Genomic DNA, 13,586 nt, shown 5'->3' on the forward strand with positions numbered 1-13,586 from the left:
CCATATGTCCATAAATAATTGGTACATACACCCCAATGATGTCTTAACATGTTTGAGGGGGTCTGGAAAACACAACAAAATGACCCAAGTATGCCATATGTATGTATCCTTTAAAGATTTTGTAGAAAAGTAGCGAAAAAGTGCCAAAATATATACCCAAATGACTGATTCTTTAACATCTAGCCTGCATTTACATTTTATCAGACACTCTTATCCAGAGAGACTTACAGTTGGTGCATTCATCTTAAGATAGCTATACCAGACAACCAACCACATTACGTTAACGTCCAAAAGCGGCCGTCGCGTCACAGGCTCTCTTCCCACTTTCCCTGAAAACCGGAACATCCGGTTGTTGGGGTTTCGGCAGAGGCAAGCTTTTCCCAAACACTGCGTGGACCTGTCCGCTCTGGGGACTGAGGGAGGCGGGGCGTGGAAACGGTGTACGACCGGTAAACATCTGGGACGGGAATGTAAAAAACTACCAACGGTACGCGAACACGAAACCGCCTTAGACGGAGTGCCATCGGGGCATAAAGTAAAGACTGTCCATCGAGATTCCAATGGAAGCGGATGGTTTCCCGAGAAGGCATCGGATGACAGCGGAGACAGCAGGCGGGAACGCCGGGGTTGCTGGAGCCTCAGCCGGCGCAGAGGTCCGATGGTTCAGTGGAAGGATCTGGGGAGTGTCGGAGAGCCTCGTTGGGAATTTGTCTCCCCGGATCCGAGGCGAGGCAGAGATCCAGACTGTTCAGTTTAGCGGTGGCCCTCCTGAAATAGCAGATGCTTCGGAACCGGAGTATGAGGGTTTGCCGCAAGGCGCTTCCACCAGCACCCACATGTTTGCAGGAGCAGTGGCTGGGATCATGGAGCATTGCCTGATGTTCCCCATCGACTGTGTCAAGGTAACGCGGTAGGCTATGTTGGGCTAGCGTTAGCCGCTAACTTAGATAGTTAACCGTTAGATAGTTAACCGACTGGTCTTGGAGCTTGGGCACATTACATTGGAGGGTTAGAAATTACTTTGCTCGTCATGTGGCTTCACCAATCGGATTCGCATGATTGCTGGCCACCTTGTCAATAAGTTTGTCAGTCACAGCACATATGAGGCAAGGTCGAAACCAGACAGGCTAACATTTCAGCTAGGACGCTAACTTAGCATGCTAACGAGCTAACTTCCATCCACTACGAATATCAGTGGATCGAGCCTGCTCTACTTGCTAGATTAGGTAACGTTACCTAGCTAGTTAGTTACTGCAGTGCACACAAGTTAGATTTGTCACATAATTAGTCACCATATTCATTAACTTAACTTTGGCATACAGAATTTCAATAAAATGGAAAGGTAAACTTTTAGGAAGTGAATATTGCCGTTGTTATCTTATTAGCTAGCTGTCTAACGTTAGCCATTTTAGCTGTTAGTTAGCTAACCAAAACCGCAAGGTCGGCCTCTGGCTGTGCATCGGCTCGAGTCTGAGGGTGAATGATGATTAGCTAGTACTGTAGCCAGCTATTTAGTTGGCGCCTGATATAATGGGTTTAGGCTTAACATTTTCCTACTGCAATTTACTATGGTCCCTATTGCCATTAGTGTGCACCCCCCAGGTAGTTTTCATACTAATAACACGCAGTTATTATTCGCTTTGAGAAAGGAGGCTGTTAGGTGGAATGAAGTAGCGCATGTGCCCCATTTCCTGTCCATACACATCACCCGCTGACTGTTGCCCACCAGCTAGCTAGGTGAACAGTAACCGTAGGAGAGTATGTGATCGATTAGTAGCTAACGTTACATTTGAAAACGTTCCAAACAGCTTTTAGCATGCATATGGCTTCTAGGTGTAACTCCCTGTATTTCCAAACTGTCCCTGTATTCAAGAAGAGAACCCATAGGTTAGTACAGGCACCCTGGTTTCTGTCAAAAAGTCTTAGATTGTCAATGGGTGAGTTCGTTTAGCATGGCCCGGTTCCCCGGTTGGAAGGAGATTCAATAGACACCAATGGTGTACAATGTGGAAACTCCGCACACCCGGGGCATCGGGCCATGCAAAACGAACTTGCAATGCTAATTGCTACCTGGCAGCATTTAGATGGGGTAGAACTGTTCTTTGTTTACAGAAAATACCGGGCTGGATGTCCTGGGATTAAGAGCACAATGCTTCTATGTTGCTGTGCTTATTATGCAGAATTAGGCTGACAGGTTGGCTCTACCACTGCACACTCTTAGAACCATAGTTCTGTTTATTGTTATAAGACTTTAAATTTGTGTTGGATGAAGTGCTTAGCCGGGATGACTTAGGTGTTATGTAAACAAGATGTGTTACGTTACATTAGCCTATGCTGTTTTGACAGGCCCACTCAATGATTTAGGTCTGCTTTGCACATGAGAGCCCAGCGTTTTGTCTGGTATATTTTGTGGTCCCTGTAGAGAGAGTCATGAGTTGGTCACTGATGGAAATGACTGGTGGTGTTTGGGAGCATCAAAACCGTGATATATCATCGGTAAATTGTGACTGACTGATCTACAAATAATATTGAGTAGTTATTTAAGATTCAGGGAGATTTGTAGACCGCTGCGGTCATTGTGTACAACTATGCAGTTAGCAGAGACAGAGCAACCGAGTCAGAGCGGTCAGGTAGGGAGACAAGTCAGCTGTTAGTGTCAGGTGGGAGAGCAGGGCTCTCAGAACAAAGCGGAGATTCATCTGTCTTTCCCAGCTGTATTTGCTATCTCTGATCCAGGTGCTGCTCACACAGCTTGGGCTTCGTCTCAGTCGTCGAAAATGGCTTCCTCTCCCTGTCTCCTCTCTTCAACGACATGAAAGAACAGGACAGTCGGGAAAAAAGCACGTTCCCAGTTGGCATCCAGCCACCGTGTTGCATTCACATATACTGAGTTTTCAAATGCGTGCAGACGAAGTAAAGGAGACTAGGAAAGCATGTGTCTTTAAAGTATTGAGGTGCAGCCCAGACAGTGAAACAGTCTGCTTGCAGAGGAAGGGCAGCCTGAGACACAGACTCACTGATCTATAAATCATGTCACCTGTCAAACAACATGGCATTGACCGTCTTTACTTATAAACACATTAGCAGATCTCTACAGAGGGGACCTAGCTCAAGCTGACAGCTGACCCCAGTGGACTAACAGTTGATAATCCTCTGAAAATAGCTTGCAGTGGTTGTCACACAGATTGCACAGTAGAGATAATGTCAACTCGTTGTTTACACTCATTCCAAAGGTTGAGGTTAGAAAGGCTCTTTCTAGACAAGCTAAGCTCTCTGCAATACACAACCATAGGCTACATATCGTGTGTCGTGGCTGAGAGAACTGTTCTCATTTCCTTTAACATTGATTCATACCGAAGTCTCATTGAAACATTGATATGAAATATCTTGCAAGATGGCGATGTTCTAAAGGTTTCCAACCCATCCTGGTACTGCTACATTATGCATGGTTGGTTGACGTGTAGGAGTCTGCTCTCTCTTACAGGCCCGGCATTCCACAGTGTTTTACAGTTCCTGTAACACACTGACATACACAGTGCAGCAAGCAATCAGCATGTGTTGTCCATTCAGCTGTAGCCCGGGCCTCTCCTTTGGACGTTATTAGAAGACCCTCTATGCGTTTCACAGCACTAGCTGGTCCCTAGCCTCACAGAGAGAGGATGAACCTTGACACTGGCCCCTAGCCTCACAGAGAGAGGATGAACCCTGAACCTTGACACTGGCCCCTAGCCTCACAGAGAGAGGATGAACCCTGAACCTTGACACTGGCCCCTAGCCTCACAGAGAGAGGATGAACCTTGACACTGGCCCCTAGCCTGAGGATGAACCCTGAACCTTGACACTGGCCCCTAGCCTCACAGAGAGAGGATGAACCCTGAACCTTGACACTGGCCCCTAGCCTCACAGAGAGAGGATGAACCTTGACACTGGCCCCTAGCCTCACAGAGAGAGGATGAACCCTGAACCTTGACACTGGCCCCTAGCCTCACAGAGAGAGGATGAACCTTGACACTGGCCCCTAGCCTCACAGAGAGAGGATGAACCCTGAACCTTGACACTGACCCCTAGCCTCACAGAGAGAGGAGGAACCCTGAACCTTGACACTGGCCCCTAGCCTCAAAGTGAGAGGATGAACCCTGAACCTTGATACTGGCCCCTAGCCTCACAGAGAGAGGATGAACCCTGAACCTATCTCTGATGGCTGGTCGAATGTTTGGGCAAGGAATAATTAACTAGATCTCCATCCCTCCACCAGTATTCTACAAGAGCACAGACACAATGGAGAACAGACACACCGGTCTCTACATTGCAGATGAGCTGAAGGTAGTCATCAATGACCTTGGACCACAGAAGGTATTTGCACTGGTGACAGACAATGCTGCGAACATGAAGGCTGCTTGGTCTCAAGTGGAGGAGTCCTACCCTCACATCACACCCATTGGCTGTGCTGCTCATGCATTGAATCTGCTCCTCGAGGACATCATGGCACTGAAAACACTATACAAGAGAGCCAAGGAAAAGGGTTAAATATGTGAAGGGTCATCAAGTTATAGCAGCAATCTACCTCACCAAGCAAAGTGAGAAGAATAAGAGCACCACATTGAAGCTGCCCAGCAACACACGTTGGGGTGGTGTTGTCATCATGTTTGACAGTCTCCAGGAGAAGAAGGAGTCTCCAAGAAATGGCCATAACACAGTCTGCCGATATAAACAGCCCCATCAAGAGGATCCTCCTGGATGATGTGTTTGGGAGAGAGTGGTAAGCAGAGGGAAACCTATAGCAGTAGCCATTACACAGATTGAGGAAGACAATGCCATCATGTCTGATGTTCAGACTCTGCTTGCAGATGTAATATAATAAATCCATACTACCCTGCCCACTTCACTGTTGTGCCAAGCAGAGGAAACTTCAGTTCTGAAATGCATCAAAAAGCATGAAGACTTCTGCCTGAAGCCCAAACACACTGCAACGTACATGTTGAACCCCAAGTATGCTGGCAAGAGCATCCTGTTTGGTGCAGAGATCAACAAGGCCTATGGTGTTATCACTATTGTGTCTCGCCACCTTGGCCTGGATGAGGGCAAGGTTCTTGGCAGTCTGGCGAAGTACACTTCCAAGCAAGGGCTTTGTGATGGAGATGCAATATGGCAGTCGTGCCAACCTCTCATCAGCCACCTGGTTGGAAGGGACTTTGTGGATCTGAGGCTCTTTCCCCTGTTGCCTCCATCATCCTCCAAATCCCACCAACATCAGCCACCTCAGAGCGCAACTGGTCCTTGTTTGGGAACACACACACCAAAGCACACAACAGACTGACCAATACAATTTTTGGGAGATACGATGGATCATTGGAGATAATTCAATATTCCCTTTTGTTGTTCAGTGAAATCATCCCATGTGAAGAGTCAACTCGTTTAATTAAAGTTAAATTTGTCACTCAATTGTTTTTTTCTATTGGAAGGATTTAATCATTTGCAATTATGTCTTATGATAAGGTAAAAGGTTTATGTCTCTGTATGATATGGTAAATATATCCAATGCAAATAATTCCACAGTTTAAATGGTATTAATTTTCATATATTTCTGTTAATTCCCATATATTCCCATGGACAGTTTCCACCTCTGGATATTCCCCAAAATGTGCAACCCCAAGCCTCACGGGATGAACTCTGAACCTGGACACTGGCCCAGCGAAAAGGAGTGTGTGTAGGGGCAGGGCGTGTGAGTGCTGCTGGGGGGAGCGGCTCACAGAAAGGCAGCTTATGTCCCTCTGACCTTGGGTCTCCTTATTCAACACGTCCTTCTGTTTAGCATGTGGAAGCACTGTCAATGTTATGACTTGGCTTTTTTAATATATTACAACTACTGCACTCATCCCACTTCTGCTAAGATTTTATTCCAACATGGAAGTTTCTCAAATGTAATTTAAACATTCTGGTTAGATTATGGTATGGCGAAGTGTGTGGTTAGGTTATGACTTGGGTAACCAGTAGGTCTGTGACCTCTAACCTCTCCCTTGTGTAGACGCGAATGCAGAGCCTACAGCCTGAGCCTGCCGCCCGCTACCGGAATGTGATGGACGCGCTTCGGCGAATCATAACCACAGAGGGTGTCTGGCGACCAATGAGAGGGCTGAATGCCACGGCCGTGGGGGCAGGACCGGCGCATGCTCTCTACTTCGCCTGCTACGAGAAACTGAAGAAGAGTCTGGGTGACATCATCCATCCCGGTGCTAACAGCCACCTGGCCAACGGTATACCGGGAAAACACAGCACACACAAGGCATATACATGCAAAGCACACGCACAAAATGCACCTGTGTGCACCAAGCCTGTACTTCTCCTATGCAACCTACATACAGTAAATTACCTTGTTTCTTTCTTGTAAACACTCATTTCATTTAGTGTTTCCAATATTATTCTTAGCAACTCAATCAAGTAGTGAATTATTTAGTTCTGTAGTCCTGTAATGTTGGTTCACACTGCAGAGAGGGAGAGGCCCTTTTCTCCCCTGGGCACTAAGCAGATGCTACTTGGACTAACCTAGATGAACCTTGCTCTCAGACACTGAGTTGTGTGGGTGGGTGGGTGAGTCAGCCTGCCACCTGGAGCACAGTGGCTGAGGAGTGGTGCTACATTGTTCCTATAGCCCCATTCTGTGGACAGTAGACAGGTCTACTGCTTGAGCTCCAGGCTCATACCCAGACAGTAAGCAGGCCCTGGTTTCTCTCTTGGTTTCGTCCTAGGTTCCTGTCTTTTTAGGGAGTTTTTCCCTAGCTACCGTAATTCTGCATTGCTTGCTCTTTGGGGTTTTAGGCCGGGTATCTGTGTAACTGCTGATGTAAAAAGAGCTTTATAAAATACATTTTAATTGATTGATTGGCCTGAAACTAACTTGTTGGTCCACTCGCCAGTGTGATGAAAAACATCACCAGCCACTCTGGCGGGGTATCAGCTGGTGGTGGGTTCTAATTCTGGCCCTGCAGGCTAGTAGGAGTGGTATCTATCTGGCCGCGCGGCTGATATGACCCCGTATGAATGGTCAGCATTCTGTCGAGTCAGCCACATTCACAGACTGACTGCATCAGAGACCTTCAGAGGGTAAAGAAAGACACTATTATTACTGCAGGAATTGTTTCTGTCCCCCATAGAGTTGTAACTAGCTTTATTAGAGAGCATGTGAAAGGAAAGCAGACTAACAGTCCTCTGAGAGTTCACTAAGTAGCTGCCATCAAGGTCTGTCCACACACAGTTCTAATTTGCACGACAAGAAACTTGAAACACAGTTTGCTCAGACAATGCCAGTACTAGAGAATATTTCTCTATTTATCCCTGTTTCTGTTCTCTGCTTTTTCTCTCTTCTTCCCAGGTCAGCTGTCTTCTCTGCTTTTTCTCTCTCTTCTTCTCAGGTCAGCTGTCTTCTCGGCTTTTTCTCTCTCTTCTTCTCAGGTCAGCTGTCTTCTCGGCTTTTTCTCTCTCTTCTTCCCAGGTCAGCTGTCTTCTCTGCTTTTTCTCTCTCTTCTTCTCAGGTCAGCTGTCTTCTCGGCTTTTTCTCTCTTCTTCTCAGGTCAGCTGTCTTCTCTGCTTTTTCTCTCTCTTCTTCTCTGGTCAGCTGTCTTCTCTGCTTTTTCTCTCTTCTTCTTCTCAGGTCAGCTGTCTTCTCGGCTTTTTCTCTCTCTTCTTCTCAGGTCAGCTGTCTTCTCGGCTTTTTCTCTCTTCTTCTCAGGTCAGCTGTCTTCTCTGCTTTTTCTCTCTCTTCTTCTCTGGTCAGCTGTCTTCTCTGCTTTTTCTCTCTTCTTCTTCTCAGGTCAGCTGTCTTCTCTGCTTTTTCTCTCTTCTTCTTCCCAGGTCAGCTGTCTTATCTGCTTTTACTCTCCTTCTTCTCACGTCAGCTGTCTTATCTGCTTTTACTCTCCTTCTTCTCACGTCAGCTGTCTTCTCTGCTTTTACTCTCCTTCTTCTCACGTCAGCTGTCTTATCTGCTTTTACTCTCCTTCTTCTCACGTCAGCTGTCTTCTCTGCTTTTACTCTCCTTCTTCTCACGTCAGCTGTCTTCTCTGCTTTTACTCTCCTTCTTCTCACGTCAGCTGTCTTCTCTGCTTTTACTCTCCTTCTTCTCACGTCAGCTGTCTTCTCTGCTTTTACTCTCCTTCTTCTCACGTCAGCTGTCTTCTCTGCTTTTACTCTCCTTCTTCTCACGTCAGCTGTCTTCTCTCTTCTTCCCCCCTCCCTTGTTTCCAAGTCGGGAGAGGCAGGGTAAGAGATTGCAGACATGCCCAGTAGAGGAAGATAAGTTTTAACTGGTCCATCAGCAGTGATGATGTCCTGTTTTACCACTAGAGAGAACTAGAGGATTTCTCCTCTGCTTTTTCGTTCATTCTCTGCAATCTTTCTCTCTCTCTTGTTGTTGTTCACCATTGGGGTGTGTGTGTTTGTGTTACAGGTACGGCAGGGTGTGTAGCCACATTGCTTCATGACGCAGCCATGAACCCATCTGAAGGTACATTTCTCTGTCTATAAATAATCTCTCTTTCCCTGGGTGAAGGCCAGGGACACAGGTCTCATGGCACTGCTTTGAACCTGCTTTTCTCCTTCTGATGCATGGGGTGTATTAAACTTCTTGACGCACCCATCCCTTTAGCAGGATCATTTTCATCAACACCCGCTGAACTGCAGAGCGCCAAATTAAATTACCAAAAATATTTAATTTTCATGAAATCACAAGTGCAATATAGCAAAACACAGCTTAGCTTGTTGTTAATCCCCCTGGCGTGTCAGATCTCAATACAGCTTTTCGGTGAAAGCATAACAAGCGTTTATGTAAGAACATCTCTCTTAGTAGACAAAATATTACAAACACTAGCAGCCAAGTAGATTGGTCACAAAAGTCAGAAAATCAATAGATTAAATCGCTTACCTTTGATGATCTTCGGATGTTTGCACTCACGAGACTCCCAGTTATACAATAAATGTTCCTTTTGTTCCATAAAGATTATTTTTATATCCAAAATACCTCCATTTGTTTGGCACATTATGTTCAGAAAGCCACAGGCTCGAGCGGTCACGACATCGCAGACGAAAATTCCAAATAGTATCCGTAATGTCCACAGAAACATGTCAAATGTTTTTTTATAATCAATCCTCAGGTTGTTTTTAAAATATATAATCGATAATATATCAACCGGGACTGTCGCTTTTTCAATAGGAGAGGGAGAGACCATGGCTGCCCCACTCTGTTGCGCAAGCCAAACTCATGCGAACACCCAGCTATCCACTGACGCGATGTTATCTTTCTCGCTCATTTTTTCAAAATAAAAGCCTGAAACTGTCTAAAGACTGTTGACACCTTGAGGAAGCCATAGGAAAAGGAATCTGGTTGATATCCCTTTAAATGGAGGCAAGCCATCCAATGGAACAGAGAGCTTTCAGGAAAAACAGCACTTCTTGGTTTGATTTTCCTCAGGTTTTCGCCTGCAATATCAGTTCTGTTATACTCGCAGACAATATTTTGACAGTTTTGGAAACTTTTGTGTTTTCTATCCTAATCTGACAATTATGCATATTCTTGTTTCTGGGCCTGAGCAATAAGCAGTTTCAAATGGGTACGTCTTTTAGCCAAAAACGAAAATCCTGCCACCTACACTCAAGAAGTTAAGGACACTGAGATGTTGTTTGCTGCAGATAAACCACTGTGTCAGAGCTCCCTCTGCAGGTGTAGCACCTTGTACCTCTAGGGCCTAGCCTGTTTACTCTACCTGCTAGCTAGGTGGAGGGGGAGATTGGGGGGTGGGGCAGGTTGAGGGGGAGGTGGGGGAGGGAGGAGCAGGTTTTAGCTTCAACAGCCTAAATAAATCTGTTAAATCCTTTGAGGAAGTTATGACTGTGCAGATTTTTTATTTGGTCAATCATTTTGGTATTTCTTTTTCATTCTCTGGACTCTGTTCCTGGTCCCCGATGATGGAAACACACCTGGCAATCCTGTCTTTCTAATGCTCCCTCCATCCCTCCCTCCCCTCTACTCACCTGTCCCTTCCTCTATCTACTCACCTGTCCCTTCCTCCCTCCCCCCTCTACTCACCTGTCCCTTCCTCCCTCCCCTCTACCCTCCTGTCCCTTACTCCCTCCCCTCTACCCTCCTGTCCCTTCCTCCCTCTACTCACCTGTCCCTTCTTCCCTCTACTCACCTGTCCCTTCTTCCCTCTACTCACCTGTCCCTTCTTCCCTCTACTCACCTGTCCCTTCTTCCCTCTACTCACCTGTCCCTTCTTCCCTCTACTCACCTGTCCCTTCTTCCCTCTACTCACCTGTTCCTTCTTCCCTCTACTCACCTGTTCCTTCTTCCCTCTACTCACCTGTTCCTTCTTCCCTCTACTCACCTGTTCCTTCTTCCCTCTACTCACCTGTTCCTTCTTCCCTCTACTCACCTGTTCCTTCTTCCCTCTACTCACCTGTTCCTTCTTCCCTCTACTCACCTGTCCCTTCCTCCCTCTACCCACCTGTCCCTTCCTCCCTCCCCTCTACTCACTTGTCCCTTCCTCCCTCCCCTCTACTCACTTGTCCCTTCCTCCCTCCCCTCTACTCACTTGTCCCTTCCTCCCTCCCCTCTACTCACTTGTCCCTTCCTCCCTCTTTTTCTCCCTGTCCAGTGGTGAAGCAGCGTTTGCAGATGTATAACTCTCCTTACCGCGGCGTGATGGACTGTGTGCGTGCCGTGTGGCAGAGCGAGGGCCCTGGGGCCTTTTACCGCTCCTACACCACCCAGCTCACCATGAACGTCCCCTTCCAGGCTCTCCACTTCATGACCTACGAGTACCTCCAGGAGCTGCTCAACCCCCACAGACAGTACAACCCCTCCTCACACATGGTGTCTGGAGCCCTGGCCGGGGCCATCGCTGCTGCAGCCACCACCCCTCTGGATGTGTGCAAGACCCTGCTCAACACCCAGGAGTCCCTGGTGGGGCTCCCCGCTGCAGGCCAGGGTGGAGGTCAGGGGACACACAGACACATCACGGGCCTGGCCCATGCCTTCCGGACAGTGTACAGGCTGGGTGGCCTGCCTGGGTTCTTTAAAGGAGTCCAGGCCAGGGTGATCTATCAGATGCCCTCCACAGCCATCAGCTGGTCCGTCTATGAGTTCTTCAAGTACGGAATCACCAAGCACCAGCACGAGAAGAGGGTCGCGCTGCAACGAGAGGAAAAATAAATCATGTCCTATTTTCTTTCAGCCATATCTCTTCACCATCTCTTCCTTTTTTAATCTATCAACCTTCCTTTTCCTTTGGAGCAGGTGTTCAGAGCGAGGGAGAAATGAGGAAGAATCGATACGCACATAAACCAACCAATACCCACCTCTTATTTACCCCGTTCAGACTGCCAATAAGACACTTCCATCTGTGGCTCAACCATCAACATCTCTGCTAAACTGTTTGAAACTGAGGATTTACAATACACTATGAAAGTGAATATGTGATGTATTGACAGTACGTGTTCAATGTATACCCATATAACGCACATAAATGTCAACCTGAAAGAGATGCTTCTGTTTTACTCCAGCGGATTTAGTTGTGAAATATGTGAAGTGTCCAGCACCTTTCATAGAGTATTGTTGGGATGAATTTGACGACAGCTGTTCTGTCGGTGTTCTTAAAGGCAGACTATGACCTCATCATACACAGACAGTTGGCCACTTCCTGCTTTCGGAAATTAACAACAAGATTGTCTAAATTGAGGCGCAGATTGGAAATAGCCAGTAGTGGCGGTCATCTTGACACATTTGGATTCTGTTATTGTTATGTGTTAGCGGGAAGTCGCCCAGCTTTGTATGATGATCTATTACGGAGTCTACCTGTAGTGTTAATTCTTGCGTTTTAATGTATCTGGATGATAATGTTGTTCACTGTAAGCCCCACCAGGGGGCACTGTGACCATCCCAATAAAGCTCTTGAGTAATATCATTTGGCCAGGTGTGAGTGACAGTGGGCCTTTAGGGGGCATTTGTGTAAACCCAGACAATTGTTTATAGGCTTCAGGTACAAGATCGCCTTAACCCCAGACCTAGTATCAGTTTGTCATTTCGTGAACTGGTAGAGACGTAAACCTCTTCTTGAGGTTTGAAATCAGGAATTTCTCTCAAAATATAGACTTAAATAAATATATATATATAACTTAAATATATTGCAGCCAGTAAGTTGTAAAGTACAGTAAATATATTCTGAGAGTAACTATTGAGTTAAAGTGATTCCTGAACCCCTACAGTACTAACGTTGGTTGGCTTTCACTTTGGCTTTGGTGTATAGAAAGAATGGAGAGAATCACCATGGATCTTTGGACAATTCATTGGAAGATAAATTCCATCTTGCCTTGTTATTTGCACTGATGTAAGGAGAGTGGGGGGGGGGGGGGTTTGCCCAGATCTCACTTTGTACTTTTGCTTTGAGTAGATCAAATTCTTGGATGGGTTAGCCCACACAGGTGACAGGTAGCTTAGCGCTTAAGAGCGTTTGGACCGTAACCGAAAGGTTGCTGATTCAAATCCACGAGCCGACCAGGTTTTAACATATACTGATGAGCCCTTGAGTGACGCACTTAATCCTGATTGCTCCTGTATGTCGCTCTGCATTTGACTAAAATAACTCCAATGTAAACACACTTCAGTTTACAGTCACACCCTTGTTTTACCTGACTGGCTGTTCCTGTATTAAAGAGAACACGAAGGTTTAGACAGGACAGGTTGGCTAAAACAGAGGCTGACTGGCACACACACAGAATATGGATTCCCACGCATGAAGCAAAATCCACACTACAGAAACATGTTTACATCATGTGAATGTTACGGTCTGGCTCTGACTCGAAAGGGTCAAGAAGGAAAGAGCTCGTGCTTCAGGGGAACTTCCATTGAAAGGTTTCTGCACAAGTCATCTGTTTGTTTAATAAGCCTTTCTGAAGAATTCAGGTAGAAGTAACCGTTGGACACAGATCTAGGATCAGCTTCCTCTCCCGAAATACAAACTTAACCATTGGAGAGAATGCTAAACTGGCCTTAGATCAGTGGCTAGGGGTGTGACATCATTATACTGTTGTGTATTAACTATTAGATGAATTGATTGATTAAGGGACTTATCCATGACACTCGGTGTGTATGGCTGTGTTTATACAGGCAGCCCAATTCTGATCTCTTAACAATAATTGGTATTTTTACCAATCGGATCAGATCTTTTGCCGATAATTGGACACACGGTCAGAATTGTGCTGCCTGTGTAAACGTAGCCTATGTGGCCTCAGCTGTGTGTGTGGATGATGAATGCAGCTGATCAGACTTCTTGACCTCTGTCTGACTGTCCCCTGTAATCCTGTCTGATCAATAAACAGAGCAGTAGACTCCCTCAGGTTGCCCACAGGTGCTGTTACACTTGTTTGCATTGTTTGTTTTCGTACACACAGACACATATACCTTTCCTCTCAGCAACAACAAAACAATGCAGTAGAATCTCACATACTGCGATCAAAAGCTTAAAGGCCGTTTTTATATCCATATCAAATCATTTGTGGGTAACAATTAAGTACCTTACTGTAATAGTTTTACATCA

The 13,586-nt window shown here is 46.2% G+C and overlaps 1 protein-coding gene across 1 annotated transcript; it reads left to right on the plus strand.

The window, feature by feature from the left end:
* The first annotated feature begins 334 nt into the window (after nt 1-334).
* On the plus strand, nt 335-13,382 carry LOC115117339 (mitoferrin-2-like). The gene is made up of 4 exons (XM_029645810.2): nt 335-902; nt 6,026-6,254; nt 8,444-8,500; nt 10,647-13,382. The coding sequence occupies exons 1-4, from the start codon at nt 561-563 to the stop codon at nt 11,201-11,203; spliced, it is 1,185 nt and encodes a 394-aa protein (XP_029501670.1). The 5' UTR covers nt 335-560; the 3' UTR covers nt 11,204-13,382.
* The last annotated feature ends 204 nt before the right edge of the window (nt 13,383-13,586 follow it).

Source organism: Oncorhynchus nerka, linkage group LG16, assembly GCF_034236695.1.
Source record: "Oncorhynchus nerka isolate Pitt River linkage group LG16, Oner_Uvic_2.0, whole genome shotgun sequence".
In the NCBI taxonomy this organism is placed as follows: Eukaryota; Metazoa; Chordata; class Actinopteri; order Salmoniformes; family Salmonidae; genus Oncorhynchus; species Oncorhynchus nerka.

Coding starts and splice junctions, on each gene's coding strand:
- LOC115117339 (XM_029645810.2), top strand. CDS start 561: ATGGAAGCGGATGGTTTCCCGAGAAGGCATCGGATGACAGCGGAGACA. Junction 903..6,025: donor TCCCCATCGACTGTGTCAAG/GTAACGCGGTAG, acceptor TCCCTTGTGTAG/ACGCGAATGCAGAGCCTACA. Junction 6,255..8,443: donor TAACAGCCACCTGGCCAACG/GTATACCGGGAA, acceptor TTTGTGTTACAG/GTACGGCAGGGTGTGTAGCC.